General features: G+C 46.8%; 1 protein-coding gene across 1 annotated transcript; it reads right to left on the bottom strand.

Annotated features, from left to right (window-relative positions):
• Positions 1 to 2,692: 2,692 nt before the first annotated feature.
• Positions 2,693 to 15,202, bottom strand: C3H13orf46 (chromosome 3 C13orf46 homolog). Its single transcript, XM_045144923.1, has 8 exons — positions 15,013 to 15,202; positions 12,882 to 12,933; positions 11,442 to 11,604; positions 11,309 to 11,356; positions 10,299 to 10,349; positions 9,219 to 9,286; positions 7,114 to 7,162; positions 2,693 to 2,796 (listed from the first exon to the last, which is right to left on the bottom strand). Exons 1-8 carry the CDS (start codon positions 15,200 to 15,202, stop codon positions 2,749 to 2,751), a joined length of 669 nt encoding a protein of 222 aa, XP_045000858.1. The 3' UTR covers positions 2,693 to 2,748.
• Between the last annotated feature and the right edge of the window lie 767 nt (positions 15,203 to 15,969).

Genomic DNA, 15,969 nt, shown 5'->3' with positions numbered 1-15,969 from the left:
GGTATTGGGGCTTTGTTAAGGTCCACTGAGACAAAGCTGCTTCCTCTTGGTGAAAAGAATGGAGTTCTACCTCTGGCCTTGGGTGGACACACAACATTCTGATCTGTCCCAAAGATTAGGACATTGTGGAATATTTTCCCCTCCCTTAAGAGTTAATCCAATTGGGCCTGCCAATTACCTAGTCAGTAGACCACCCCTCAGAAAAGCTGTTCACCAGAAGACATCCTTGAAGGGCTAATAGCCTTTCCTGAAAAGTAGAGGGAACTAAAAAGTGAATAGCTATCCCTAAGACTAGCAGGCAATAAAGAAGTCTCAGAGGCCAGAGTACTCCCTTGATTGATAAACTTCTCTTAGCTCAGAAAACCTTGAAGGAACAGAAACTGTCTGATGGGGTATTGTCCCTTAGACAATCCTAGCTGAAGAAGCCTATTCAGAGCAAGGACACAAACAGCTACAAGTTCCTTATCTACTATACCTGGTACAGTCTGTTTTTCTTGGGATCTTCCTTATAAACTTGCACCCTAGCCTAGCTCAGTGCTTCAGCCTTCATTCTGCAGGAAGGCTGCTGCCTCTTGCTGTTCCTCTTGATAAACAGTCTGTCTGTAGAGATCAAGTCTGATGTTCTCTTTCATTTTTCTCTTAAACTTTTCTTACAATCCTGGGATAAGATGAATAATTATACCTTTGATGAGATAATGTAGAATTCCCTCCCTCAGTACATCTGCTTATAGATTTTTTTTTTTTTTTTTTTTTTAGATACCAGCCCAAATCCTAAGCATGCTTTCCTTGACACTCTGGGCTTCCTTACTAATTTCTTTGAAGCTCTGCCCCCTACTTTACAACTGTTTGTAGGTCTCCATTGCTGACACTAATTCAATTATGACTTTCTCTCTCCTCCATCTCCCTCTTCGTGGCACTGCCAAGTTTCCTTTTGAATCTGTTTATCAATTCTTTTTTTGTTTTGTTTTTTGAGGTAGAGTCTCACTCTAGCCCAGGCTGACCTGGAATTCACTATGTAGTCTCAGGGTGGCCTTGAACTCATGGCGATCCTCCTACCCCTGCCTCCCGAGTGCTGGGATTAAAGGCATGGGCCACCACATCTGGCTGTTTATAAATTCTTTTGTCAATGGGACTAAGAGCTCACAAAAAGAAACTGCAGTTCCCCATAATGCTCTGTATCTCTTCCATCATCTGCAAAGTGGGGATTTTCCCTTCCCTGATGCTTCAGGATTATCAGAACCAAACAGGTTGACTGAAATGGGTTGCAGGATGTGTGTGGAGAGGGGGCCTCCACAGTGGTCTGGCTTCCCTCATCCTGTAAGACACTTGACAGCCTGTGGAGGACCTTGCAGCTACAGGTGACTTTGTCAGCTATGACTAAGGCAGGATAGAAAGACAGGAAAAATCTGGAGGACATGAGAAGGAAAAGTAGCCCCTCACCTTGAGTCTAGTTGAAACCTTTCATTAGCAGAGAGATGGGAATTCTAGCACAATTAACTGTTTAAGTCCCTTTTCCCCTTCCCAGCTATAAGCTTGCATTTTTCTAGGAATCTCACCAGAAACCCCATTTATAATAAAAAGACATGTAATAAAACCCTTGTGAAACCCCAATGGTCTCTGGTTTCACCTTATCAGATTATAACCCCATTTTAGGCACTCTAGAGCCACCCTATAATCTCAATGATCAAAAAGAAAGAGAAAGGGAAAAGAGTTTCATAGCAACTTTTCAAGATATAAGTTGAACACTACTAAAATATGTATATGGTGAATACTAATAGACTCAATTGTAATTCTCCCTTAAGACCATACCCACACTTGGGTCTGTCTTATTTTGTCTTATTTTGTGACTCTTTCTCAGAGAAGCCAACATGCATGCTCTTGGGTGTGCTTTCATTCTCTTCTTGGATGTCTTTCTTAATACCTTTAATAAAATATCCAGTTCTGCTTTATACTGGCTGGTTTTGAAATTCTTTTTAGCCATGAATCACGGGTTTTCTTGAGTCAGGGTCCCTAAAATTTTAAAGGAAACTTTAAGCTTCTGATGATAGTATGATAGTATTTAGCCATGTTTCTGCCCCTCACCCTGACATGACCAAAGTACACTGAACCTTGAAAACGTGTCTCAAAGCTAAGCTTGCACAGAAGAGGAAAAACAGCAAGAGTATGAGTCTAAACCTTGTTAGGGCCCCATAAGGTAGCCTTGGGTAGCCCCTTATTATTTGCCTTCCCAACCCAGCCCAGCCCAGAGTCTCTGGCATGTCCCAGAGTTTCTATCCAGCTATGAGTCCAATGGGACCACAATCTGGAGAGGAGGTCATAGACTTTCCTACCCTGTCCCCCATGTCTATATGACTATGGCATCTTTAATAGCCCATCATGGGATCAGCCTGGCAATTCCCTAACTTCCCAGGGCCCTTTATGTCCATGTACCTAAGGAGTCCAAGCACTTTGGGCCTCAGATGCACATGTTCCAGGGTTTTTGTTTTGTGGTGGTTACATAGGAAGGCACTTTGGAGGCTCACACCTCCAAGCATTCCCTGAGGACAAGGCACTAAGGCATAAGAGGGTCTGTGGCCAGGGCCTCAGGGCATAGAGGTGTGGGTGCAGGGAGAGCCAGTTCAGGGGTTACCTCAGCCCCTCCCCCATCCTGGCTGCAGCCCAGTGGTTGTGCGTGTGTGACACTATAATTGATGCTCTGCGATGCGTTCACACTATAGGCCATTCTTTAGTAAGTAATCAGCTGGAATTTCAACTCTGTGGTGTTCCACGCTCTAGCTCCTTCTGGTTAGCAGAATCCTAGAATAGGAAACAGAAAGGTTTGTAGAATCTCAGCCACCAGGTGGTGCTGTTGGCCAGGCCAAAGTGGCCATCATTCCATCTGGTAGTTTGTAATAACCAGCCTGGTGGGATGGCATAAAGTGGTTAGCGACAGAATGCTTTCTCTGCAGAATTGATGGGAAAGACTAATACAGACCAACAGTTGTCACAAACTGGCCAGTTGATAAAGCACCGTTCCTATTACTGTGTGCCTGCTGCTCAACCTATGGTGGGGGGACAGTCTCCTGTTCCCTCACCTCTTCAGTGGCTAGACTAATCTTTACAAAACGTCTAAGTTTTATGAAACTCTTTGTAGATTAAATAAGACATGCCAAGGGTCTGTCTAGCTGTAGGCAGATCCCATAGCACCAAGGACTTGGTCCATGTGCTGTCCTGTCCCTAGCATTCAGTGATATCTGGGAAGAGCAGTCAATAGTAATACTGGTGACAATACTTGTGATATATTTAAAAATATCAGGCTGGGCATGGTGGCACATGCCTTTAGTCCTAGCACTAGGAGGTACAGGTGGGAGGATCTCCGTGATTTTGAGGCCACCCTGAGACTACGTAGTAAATTCCAGGTCAGCCTGGGCTAGAGTGAGACCCTACCTTGAAAAGCCAAATACATATATATGTATAAATATATTTCAGGGCTGGAGAGATGGCTTAGCGGTTAAGCACTTGCCTGTGAAGCCTAAGGACCCCGGTTTGAGGCTCGGTTCCCCAGGTCCCACGTTAGCCAGATGAACAAGGGGGCGCACGCATCTGGAGTTTGTTTGCAGAGGCTGGAAGCCCTGGCGCACCCATTCTCTCTCTCTCCCTCTATCTGTCTTTCTCTCTGTGTCTGTTGCTCTCAAATAAATAAATAAAAAATTTAAAAAATATATATATTTCAGGGCTAGAAAGATGGCTCAGCAGGTTAAAGGAGCTTGCTTATAAAACCTTCCAGCCCAGATTCAATTCACAAGCTGTTCATGTAAGTCAGACACAAAAAGTGGTACAAGTTTGCAGCAGCAAGAGGCCCTGGTGCTCCCACTATCCTGTAAGTAAATAAATAAATAAATAAATAAATTTGTTTTAAAAATAAAATAGGGCTTGAGAGATAGCTTAGCGGTTAAGGCATTTGCTTGCGAAGCCAAGTGATCCCAGTTCGATTCTCTAGGACCCACGTAAATCAGATGCACAAGGGGGCACATGCATCTGGAGTTCGTTTGCAGTAGTTGGAGGCCATGGCATGCCCATTCTCTCTCTCTCTGCCTCTTTTACTCTCTCAAATAAATAAAATATATTTAATAAATAAATAAAGAAAATAAATAAAGAAAAATACATTGTGAAAAACTCAGGGGCAAAATGATCTCAACGATCTACCTGTGACTCACTCTATGTTTCCCTGAACACCCTTGGGGAACATCACAGTCCCAACACTGGCAATCTGCAAGAAGGTGCATTCAATGCTTCCATTATTTTCCACCTTGTCTGAGGTTGACCTTGGGCTGCTGCCACTCTAGCCCTGACCACGGGGTATCATGGAGCTACTTCAAGGTTAGGCTATCTTCTTTCAGTCCCTGGAGGGCTCTACCAGTGGCTGAGTACTTGAACTTCTGTGTGGGCAGGAAGGTGAAAGCTGGGTCTTGGGTGTGTGCAAGTGTCCAGAACTGAGGATCAAAACAACACACATTGGGTCATGATAAACAGAGACATTTCCTCCCACCCATAACTACTGATGGCTAACTCCACAATGCACAACCCCTATACCCCAACAAGAAGGGTCCCTGTGGAGGAGAGAGGACAGGGAGGAGGCTAACAATGGTACCAACTTGACTATATTTACTGAGTACAAAACTAATAATAAGAAGAAGACTTTGAGAAGAAAACAACAACAACAACAATGATGACATGACAAAATGCTCCTAAAATGCTCTATCCCTTCATGACACTGGCAGACATTGTGATACTTAACCCAGACACCACCCAGAAGTAGAAGAATTGCTTAAGTTTAAAGACATAGGTCCAGAGCCCTACTGAAATCAGGTATGTGATCTAGGAAGGCCTGTGTTCTAGTAAGTTAAAGCCATCTCTTTTGCCATGGGTATCCTATAGCGTGAAACCTCCTGCCATGAGACGAGACCTTGCTTTTTGCTGCACAGCATTGCTGCCAAAATAAGGTCACAAAGAATGGATAAATGAGTGGACAGACTCATGCTGGTACCTGTTCTGTGGTAAGAGCCCAGGAGCCATGAAGAGAGGCCTCCTCTCCCAGATCCTGGCAAAGGGACCAGCCAGATGTTTTTCCAGAAGTGTCTGAGTACCTTTTTTGTTAGTGGCATCTGGAAGGCAGGGCTAGTTCAAACCTATGTAGTGGGACCAGGGATTCTGGCTGTCTTATTTCATCATGTGGACTCATTCAGTGTGGATGTTTGGGTCCATTTCCTGCTGGGGAATGATAGTGTGGGGAGAAGCTTCCACTTTGTTAAGGTGTCTTAGTCCATGTGGGCACTGGTGGATGGACCATTCCTCTGTCTCTAACCTGCTCAGCAGTCTCCCCGGAAGGAAATTGCCCATGGTTCCAGCTATGTATGGGTAAGGTTCTAGGAATCTGTACCTCCATGGCTGGGTGACTCTGAGTTCTGATGTATACTCCATCTGTCCCTGAAGGGAACAGCTGAGACAAACATTCCTCATATGTGTCTTCTGACCTCTGAATCTAAGTGTCTCTGCCCTTTGTGTGTGTATACATGTGCATGGACACATGGCTGCCTGAATGTGACCCTTTGTGTATTTGTACTTGTGGAAGGGTACATGTTTCAGAGGGTACATGTACACATTAACATGTGATATGGTATGAATTACACATGTGGCTACAAATGTTGGCATATGTAAGTGTGATATATGTATTAGGTATGTGGCTATGAACACTCATATATGTGTGCATGAACATACCTGGTTGAGTGTCTGAGTGATTTCTGGAGTGGGCTCTCAGGGGCTGTGTCCAGCAGGAGAGGAGAGAAGCTGCTCATACTTAGAATGACATCGAGCCCCATGATTTGTAATCATTGGCTTGTGGGGCTTATTCTCACTCAGCTGGTTAAGGAAGGTGAAACACACGTGTCCTCTCTTCTTCTATAGCCTTCTGCTCCTACCTGGCTCTCTGAATGGCTGTCCTGGACCTTGTGTACCCAGCTCCAAGGATGCTTTCTGAGAAGCCCAAATGCTCAATCCTCAGGTCACATGCTAATGTGCTCTAGAGCCTTAGCACACTGGCATTCTCACTGGAGCCATGACATGGTGATTATCAGGAAGGATGCCAGCTCCAGCTTGGGAGACAGCTGGCCTGACCAAGGCTGTGTCAGTCCTGTTTCCTACCTGCCTGGGCTTGGGTTTGCCACAGGAGAATCCCTTGAGCATTAAATAGTGTCCCTTGAACCACCTTGTCTCTGCATACTAACCACATCTCCTGGGTATGGGATGCAACATACCCAGCTGGTCCTCGTCCTAGGGGCCAAGAGCATGAGGAGATAAGAAAGTCCACCCTTCTTTCTCCACTCCAACCGTACCATTCCAACCACCTGAATAGAAGCCCCTACCCTGTGCTTTCTGATGGTTCCCCCTCCAACTCCACTGTGGCCACTCTACCAAGTCTCAGGGCAGCAGGGCTTGCCCCCAGCCAGCCTTGAGCCTTCTCAAAATCAGCCAGATGTGCTAGCAAAGCTGTTTTAGATGGTTGAGAAGACTAGCCATCTGGAGCCCTTTACACCTGGTAGAGGGTCACCTCTCTGTGCTAGAAGCATAAGCCTTCTCAGTGCCCATATGTGACAGCTCGGGGACCCTCTTCCTCCAGCTCATCAGGGCCTGTGCCTGGCACCTTGCAAGGTCTTTGGCTACTTCTAGGTGTCCCTAGGTTCTGTATAGTGGGGTTGGACCATGGCTCTACTCATCTGCCACACCAATAGGTGGCCTGTGGAAGACAGATCCATCTTCCTGCCCTATCTCCATCTCAAGGAGGAAGAACACAGCCTACTAGTAGATCACAATATTTTGTCTGCAGTGACCAGGGCATCATGCCCCAGGGGTATTCTCTGGCTGTTGTGTGTGGTCCCTGCATCACAGCATTGCCTGCCTTAATTCCCAGCTCTGACCAGTCAGTCTCAAGAGATGGAAGTAGAAATCCTAAGGTCTGACCAGAGAGGCCCTGAGGTGAGCACACCACCTCTGGGCTCCTGTCTGCTTAGAACCCCACTCCCTTCCTGTCCTCCAGGCCCTGAGTACCTTCTCCAAGGTAGCTGTGTTCTCCTTCACCTTTCTTCTTGTGGGGTATGGGATGCAACATACCCAGCTGGTCCTCGTCCTAGGGGCCAAGAGCATGAGGAGATAAGAAAGTCCACCCTTCTTTCTCCACTCCAACCGTACCATTCCAACCACCTGAATAGAAGCCCCTACCCTGTGCTTTCTGATGGTCCCCCCCCCCCAACTCCACTGTGGCCACTCTACCAAGTCTCAGGACAGCAGGGCTTGCCCCCAGCCAGCCTTGAGCCTTCTCAAAATCAGATTCCTGGCCGGCCCAGACCTTTTCTTTCAGCTGGCTCTCTTGTTCTTGAACCAGGGAGTTCCCAAAACACAAGGAACTAGAAGCCTCAAAGCCTAGAGGTATGTGAGGGACCACTCAGAACATAATGCCTGTACTTCTTCCCTGGGGAGACAGCAGCTCCAATTCCTTAGGCGAGGATCACCCTATTTAAGGCCAACGCTGACCACCGTGCAGCCATGGGGTTGGTGGTGCATGGGTGCCCAATTTCACTGAGCAGGGGACTGGGTGGAGACTTGTGAGGAAAATAGAGTAGGCAGGTGAGTCAGGAAAGAGGTACAGATAGTTGTCTCTGGCTAGGCCCACATACAGATCCCTGATCCCTACTAGGCAGCCTCTAGCGGCCATTTCACCAGGTGTGTCCTCTGGAACAATGAGCCTGGGGGGTGGGCCAGAGACCAAGAAAGTTGATCTGGCTGCCCCCAGCATTCAGGATAGAGATAGCACCAAGCTTTGTGCACTGTGGCCAAATCCATCAAAAAATCAGAGAGGAAAAAGAACACTCATTTAGATAAAGACTAGAGTATGACAAGTTATGATGAATTGGTAAAAGCATGTCATGGCCTATTCATGTGGAGGTCAGACACTTCCTCACTTCCTCACTGAATTCCCTCAAAGACACAGACCCTGAAGCAAAAGCAGTAGTAATGGCAGCAATAATTTATCAAATGCCCAATAAGGAGAGGATTAAGTGAAGTTAAAGGACAGGGATTGTGGGCCACCTACAATCTTACTGACCTGTGCAGACTAACCTTTCAGTGTGATATTGAGGATGGTACCCTCATCAGTTTAAACTCTACAAGGTATTATTCAGGATAGTTCTAAACTTTCTCTCCATATGTTATCTACATGGCACGAAGGCCAAATATCAGAATTATATACTTGATATTTTCTTTTACAAAATTTGTAAATTAGGCAAAACGCTAACTTAGCTGTTAATTCTGAGAAATAGGAATTTGTATAACTGCTATTTTCTTTACATTTCTCTGTATTGTTGGAAATTAAAAAAAATAGACACAGGGGGGCCAGAGAGATGGCTTAGCAGACAAGGTGCTTGCCTGTAAACCTAAGGACCCAGGTTCAATTCTCCAATACCCACATTAGCCACATACACAAGGTGATATATGTATCTGGAGTTCATTTGCAGTGACTAGATGCCCTGTGCACCCATTCTCTCTATCTATCTCTATCTCTCTCAAATAAATAAGTAAATAAAATAAAGTTAAAAAGGTATGTTTAAAAAAATAGACACATGGACCAGAGACAAATATCTTGCTAGCTCCCAATGCCCTTTCTTGTGTGGGAGACTACTGGGTCTCAGGAAGTGTTGGGGCTTTGTCAGCATACTCAGGGCCCTCCAAAAAGGAGTGTAAGTTTCAGGACCAATATATCCAACAACTTTGAAGGCCTAAATTCTGCTGGAAGGGGCCAGTCTTGCTATGATGGCACCCAAGTGTGTGGGGGCTTCCTAACTCTGACTCAGAAGCTAACCCTAGCTGGAGACTTGACACCATGATCATTGCCTTCTGCTTCCTCTCTATCTCCTTCATCACTTATGGCAATTTTACTGACTAATGGGATGGGGAGAGATGATCTGGTGGAGTGAGGTGAAGCTCCCGTCCAAGTCTTTAGAAGGTTTGCCATGCATTTGTCTGTCCTTCAGCATCTCCTGCATCCATAATAATCTCTTAGCCTCATGCCCAGGAAGTAGAAGAAATGTGGGAGGCTCAGTATTGCCCACTATACGAGGTGGGGGGCATCTTATCTTATGTTGGAGAACAAATGCCTATCCCAGAGTAATCCCTCAAGCATAACTCACTCGTCCTCTGACAAGTTCTCTGTGTCCATCTGTGGCTTCTTCTCTTCTCTCAGAGTACAGGTGACCACCTGTGGGGAATGGTAGGACATCCTGTGGGACCCACCCAAGGAACAATCAAGGGCAGAATAGGGAATTTCTCCATGGCTTTGAGTTTCCTCCTACTAGACAGGGCTGTCAAGTGGAAATGCCCAATTAGGGACTCTAGCCTAGGCCTTACATGACATGGGATTCTATGGCCCCTGGGCTACAGATGGAAGACCTGGTCCCTTGGTCCAGCTCTACCACTGACTGATTCTTCTAGAGTTCCTGGAATCTAGTTATGGTGACTCAATGACCAGTCTTTTCCACCATGCTATAATCTGAGGGCAAAGGTATAATCTGAGGGCAAAGAAGATAAAAAGTACAATCTGGAAAACAACTGACCTTTAGGCAGCAGCTTTCATTTGCTAACAGAAACTTCAGAAAACTTTCAAAAAAGATATTATAGCAGATAACTGAAGGAAGAGACTCTAGATAATTGTGTTCAAAGGGTCAAGAAAATGACAACGGTGATTTGATGATGATGGTGATAACGATATAATGGTTGTATGATAATGGTGGTGATATTGATGATACTTAATACTAAGACACTATTCTGAGATCACTATGAAACTGCTGTGTTGAAAGCATGGTCCCCATTCTACAAGAAGATAACTTAGGCACAGTTGTATGAGTGTTTTGAGCAGTGACTGATTGGCACAGCCATGTATCCTCCAAGGCTCAATCTCTCAGTACCCAAGTGTGCCCTTTACCCTGTTCCAGTATGATCTTTAAGAGGCTCTGGAGACCTAAGGGCCCATATTGGTACCAGGACATATGTGTGTATATGTATTTGTGTATATGGGGAGCACAAAAATATCCTCACCTCATCCAAGGCCAGTCCTCAACCCTATGGAGCTTATTGGTTCTGGGTCCCTGCCTCATCTTCCAACCCATGCCTGATATGACTCTCCATTGCTACATCCCCACACCCTACGTAGGTGTAGGTGCTTTCCCAGGGGAGTTGATGTGGCTTTCTTGTCTGAATGGTTTTGTCTGTACCTCTTCCTCAGCATGGTCTCCCAGGTCAATCTCCACAAACACAGATGGTCTCTGTGCATGGAAACAAAAAAGGTAGTGAGCCAGGAGGAAAGTAAACTTCTTGGAAGGAAAGCAAGATTCCTGGAAAGTAGCAAATTTCTTGGGAGGAACTACAGGCTTATGACTTGTGGGCAGCCTGGTTTGTGTGGTTCCACCAGGCCCACCAGATAGAGATGCCAGAGAGGGTTCATATGAAGCTGGATGGAAGGTCCATGGCAGCATGGAAAGCAAGGTGTCCATGGGTCCAGTTCTGGGCAGACAAGGAGAGGAAGAAGCATGAATTTCTGACCCCTCCCTACTCATTGAGACTCCTAAGAGGTTCTGAGTGTCAGGGCCTCCAGGTGACAAGACACTGCTGAGACCTCAGGGCTTCTCAGAGCCCTGGTCCACTGGAAACATGTAGATTCTGTTTCATACACATACCTTAGAACCAGGCTGCACTGAGATGAAACTGACCTTAGAACAGGATGGCACAATAATTCAGCCTGTGCAGCCATGGTCTCTAGAGGCACCTTGGCTGGCCCAGGACCACACAAAGGACCATCTTTTATAAAATCCTGGTGAACAATGTGTTTTGCTGTTGCCATTCCCTACAACATGTTTTGGGAGGTAGGATAAAGCCATCTTCCTTTATAAAGTGCCCTGTGAGATTCCTAATTCTGCATTGATATATCCCTGCCCAGCATACCAGGGAATGGAGCTCTGGGGATTTTTTCTGGGCCAAGGTCAATTGGAAGGTCAGCTCTTCTCAGGATCTCACATCTTTAGCAAGCTGTGGCAGGATGCCATGGGATCAGGCAAGGAAGCCCAGAGTTTGGCTTCCCTAGGCCCTTCTAATCCAGCTGGGCAGCATGGGGCCTGCTAAAATCACCTCATAGACCACAAACCCACAGTACATTCATGGCTGGTTATGACTTGTCCACAGATAGGCCTGCTTATCTTACTCCTGCTACTAAAGAAGAAGCTCTTGCCTCTTTTTCCAGATGATCCCTAAGTCTCACAGCCTCCAGCTCCAGCTCCTGTAAGCCAAAGAAGATGCCATTAGGTGAGTTCAGGGGACTCCACACAAGGGGACAGAATATGGGGAGATGTCCATGGACTGACCTTGGACCCTGTGGTACGTCTTCCCATGCTGTCCTGCTCCTCTGTGGCACTGGCCTCTGAGTCACTGTTCTCAGTCTCTGGCTCCATTTTCCCACTCCTATGGGCCTGTTTTCCTGTGGCATCCTGACTCCTTTCCTTCCTGTCCTCCTCTAGGCTCACCTGGCTGGGGGATGGAGTGGGAGGGTTAAAAGAGTGGTTCAGAATAAGTATCATGATGGTAGACACCTGCTCTCCATCTAGCTCTGTGGCTTCTTCCATGGTGCTTGGAATAAGGTGAGTCTGTGGGACCTCATGGGAAAGAGACTTTGATAGAAGGCCTTCTTGTCTCCCTCTGATGACCTGTTTTAGGTAGAGACACCTTGAGATCTCTAGTTATAGACTTGCAACAATTACTTAGAGTCGACAGGGACTTATTTCAAAGCTGAGCCCACAACCTTGCTGAAAGAACCAACCTATAGTGAGAAGTGGATGCAAGCTCCCTCCAGGTGGATACCTGAAGGGTATGGAGGGTCAGTGGACTGGGGCAGGTCTGTATCTGCCATTCATGTCCACATGGGTGCTCCCCCTTCCACGTACTTTGTTAGCTTTGGGTGGCCAGGGTGAATGAATGTAGGGCTGGGGAAGACAATAATTTCCCCACTATTTCCAGTGGTAAAACTTGGATTATTGTTGGCTCTTGCCACCTGAAGGGTTGTTGGGCCTTCCAACTCCACTCTTCCCCTTGCTCAAGGCAAATCAAGATGTTCCATGCCTTGTGTGGTATGTGGTACCTAACTCTGCCAGCCAATATATTCCATGGCTTCTTGTTTGCCAAGAACTTCCCCAGTATCCACTCATGAGGAGCCATTAATGAGCAGGTGACCTGCCCTGTATCTAGTCCACATTGGTGGTGAATATACTGTGGGATCTGAGAAAAGCCATGGAGCAACTCAATGACTTTTAAATACTCTGATGGCAGGAAAACAGAAGTGCAGACAGTTCTATGAAAGACAGTTAACACCCAGATGTCCAGCATAGGGGCTTTTATTTTTTCTTCTTCTGACTAATTGGGTTGGTTATATTCTCAGTGCTGCCTACTCTCCCTACCTAGCAAGGAGACCTTGGTGGGTCCAATGGACATGAGACAAGGTACAGATTTCTTTCCTGTAGAGTCATATGATACTCACCCAGATGAGTGCGAGGCACAGACCAGGGCCATGGAGAAGATGGGTGGGGGAGTAGGTATATCTACAGTTCTGAGATGCATGAAGTGGACCTTTTTTCTATCATTAGCACCTCAGGTCAAGAGGATCCTCAATCCTTTCAACAAGCTCTTTGCCAAGGTCTACTTAACCCTCAGTCTCATTTGGGCCCCTCAAACTCCTGGCAATCAGAAGGCTTTGTCCTTACTCTCTACCACTTAGGTTTTTGTGTTTCTGAAAGACCACCTCTTCCACTTACCAGCTGGGATCATCTGTGTCATTTCTTGATTCTTTTCCCTGGTTTTCAGACTCTGAAGAGCAAGGACAGTTGGTCAGTACATAAGTACCCCAGGGCATGCTGACTCTAGCACCCAGGACCTTCTATGAACCTGCACAGTTTACCACCTCACAAGTGCATTGTGCCAGCCTGTCTGGCTTTTCTCCAGGTTAGTCTGAGAGTGGATGGCCTCAGCCACCTTGGCCCCTTTAGCCATGTGTCAGGGCTTCCTCTATCTTTGCTGTTTTATCACTGTCCATGCCTGGCTGTGCAAGCTCATCCCCTGCTCCTCATTCTTTCTGCAGAACTCAGGCTACATCTAAGACCCCAGGGTCTCCAAATCCCTTGTCCCTGCATAGATAACTGAAGTGACAGAACAGAAAGCTGGAGAAGAGACTCTGCCCCAGATAGCTACTTGCTGAAAGTTGGATGGCTGTCCCAAACTATCCTGATCACTAATGCTTCCTGGCTCTGAGGGTCATCACTGGGGTGATCTTAATTGTCCTCTGTCCTGGGAGGGGGCAGGAATTACCTTGAACTTGCCTGAGGTGGAGGGGATAAGTAAATTCTGAAACATGAGCATTCTTTCCTGTCCTCAGGATAATAACCACAGGGAGCTGTGCTGTGTAATCTTGGGAGGCATGTTGTCCCCTTGCATGCTCCATCTGTATGCAGCCCCACTCCCAATTCCAGAAACCTGGCTGTCCAGTACAGTGTCTCAGAAAAGAAACATACACATACAACTATAGGATCTCAGGGAGCATGGTGGGGGCAGCTTCATGTGGGCTGCCTCTCTCCCAGCCTTCATGCTGTCATCTGGGCCAGACCCGAGCCTAAAAGTTTGGTATTGTCTGTTCCCCACAGTGGTTCTGGATTCTCACACAGACTAGGAATTCCAAGGCTTAAAGAACAGCTCTGATGCATGGATGGACCATATCTGAAGCCTGAGGTGGGGACAGCCTGTCCTGGAGGGCTTACTGGCCAGCCTTTTCATCAGGATTATTTCTCAGGCCAGGGAACATTGACAGTACAGGCAGCTGTCCCTATTCCCCTTCCCTCCATTCTTGCCTTCTCCCAATGCTATCCTCCATGAGGAATGCTGGGTGTCCTTCAGTCTGCCTCTTGACTGTGAGGACACTTGATCCCTCCTATGCTCAGCAATACTTGTCCTTTCTCAGGGAAACTAGATCTTTCTACTCTCATCCCTCTGCTCCCTGCAGTGCTGGACTCCGGCTTGTATCTGTGAAATGACAGCTGCTTGGTTAGCAGTGGGGATCTGGATGCTAAGACCTTTTTCTTGGAAAGGGGCCATTTCACCTATGTTAGTTGTTCCTTTAGGTGAAAAGGCAGGATGCACTTTCATCCCAGCCTCAGGTAAAATGCCCCTACTGACTCAGAACCAGTCATTTTATTTATTTGTTAATGAATTGCTATCCATTTGAGAATGAGACAGAAAGAAGCAAAAAGACAGAGTGAATATAGGCGCGTGCTGCAGTCACTTTCATATTGCTGGCACAAAGTACTGGGCAAGAGCAGCTTGTGGGGGGAAAGGGCTTATTTTGGATTATAGACTCAAGGGGAAACTCCATCATGGCAGAAGAAGATGTGACATGAGCAGAGGCTGGGCATCACCTTCTGGCCAACATCAGGCAGGAAGAGTGTCAAACACTGACAAGGGAAAGCTGGCTATAAAACCCATAAGCCCACCCCCAATAACACACCTCCTCCAGGAGGCTCTAATTCCCAAATTTACATCATCTGGGGACCAAGCATTCAGAACACCTAAGTTTTTTTGGGGGGGGCACTGAATTCAAGCCACCATAGCACACTAAGGTCTCTTGCTACTGCTAATGAACTCCATATACATGCACCCTTTTGTGCATTTGGCTTACGAGGGCACTAGGGAATAAAACCCTAGCCTTCAGGCTTTGCAAGCAAGCAAGCAAGTGCCTTTAACCACTGAGCCATCTCTCCAGCCCCAGAACTAGTCATTCTCCATCAGGGATTTTAAAATTAACTTCTGAAAGCTCTCTAGCAGCCTCCAGCTCATATGTACACTTGTTTGTGTGTGTAGACATACACCTATGTTTTAGGAGTCATAAGCTTCTCCTACCCAGTTCCTTGTGCAGCAGCTTCCTGATGCGGCCTGGAGGGTCCCCTTTTTGGTGTAAGCCACCTACGCTCCTGCTTCTCTGGAGCTCGACCCCCTCACTGGCTACTCTGAGGTGTTCAGATGCCACTCCTGAGGACTGGGTCCCAAGACCAGGCCGGGGCCTCCTGTGAGAGGTGGAGTCCTTCTCCATTCTGACCTCGAGGGAAGAAGGGAGTCACTAGCTGCTGCCAGCACAGCTTCAGACTGAGGGCATGACTACTAACCACTCTCGGTTTCTTCTCTCGGGAAGTGGTCCAGAGTATGCCCAGTCCGTTGCTATGGTGTTGCTGTGACATCATCACAGATCAGAGGTCAAAGGTTTACCAGGGTCTGCCCAGAGATACCTGCAGGCCAGGAGTTATTGAGTGACTTAGAGTCTTTCTCATTTCCCATTCTCCTAGTTTTTCCACCAGAGAAGGGGTGGAAGAGCTAAGTCCAGCCTAGGACTTTCTGGAAGGCAGTGCCTCACAGCTGTGTGTTACAAATACCTGATACCTTTGCACACTTAAGAATATTCCTCTTTCTCCAAGGATGAGTCTTAACAAGAAGCAATAGTCAGGAAAATCGAAGCAGGGCTGTTAGGAACATGCTCCACGTATTAAGTAATGTGTGAGAATGTGAAGCCTGCTGCACAATGTGTGATGTGTGAAATGTGAACATGGCTACACTGTGGACATGGTGTAGTGACATCAGGGTGTGCTGGCAGCTGAAGTAGGAAACCCAACTGTACCCAGGTATACCCATACCCCCAGTTGCCATTGTCCACACCCATTGCTGCAAAACCTATCACATACAGAGGGTCTACCAGAACCAGGCACAAAAAGAGGTGGCTGGGTGTGGTGGTATATGCCTTTAAACCCAGCATGCAGAAGGCAGAAATAGGAGGATTACCATGAGTTGAGGCCACCCTAAGACTAC

The sequence above is a fragment of the Jaculus jaculus genome, chromosome 3 (genome assembly GCF_020740685.1).
Source record: "Jaculus jaculus isolate mJacJac1 chromosome 3, mJacJac1.mat.Y.cur, whole genome shotgun sequence".
NCBI classification, from domain to species: Eukaryota; Metazoa; Chordata; class Mammalia; order Rodentia; family Dipodidae; genus Jaculus; species Jaculus jaculus.
This window is presented reverse-complemented; position numbering and strand designations above follow the sequence as displayed.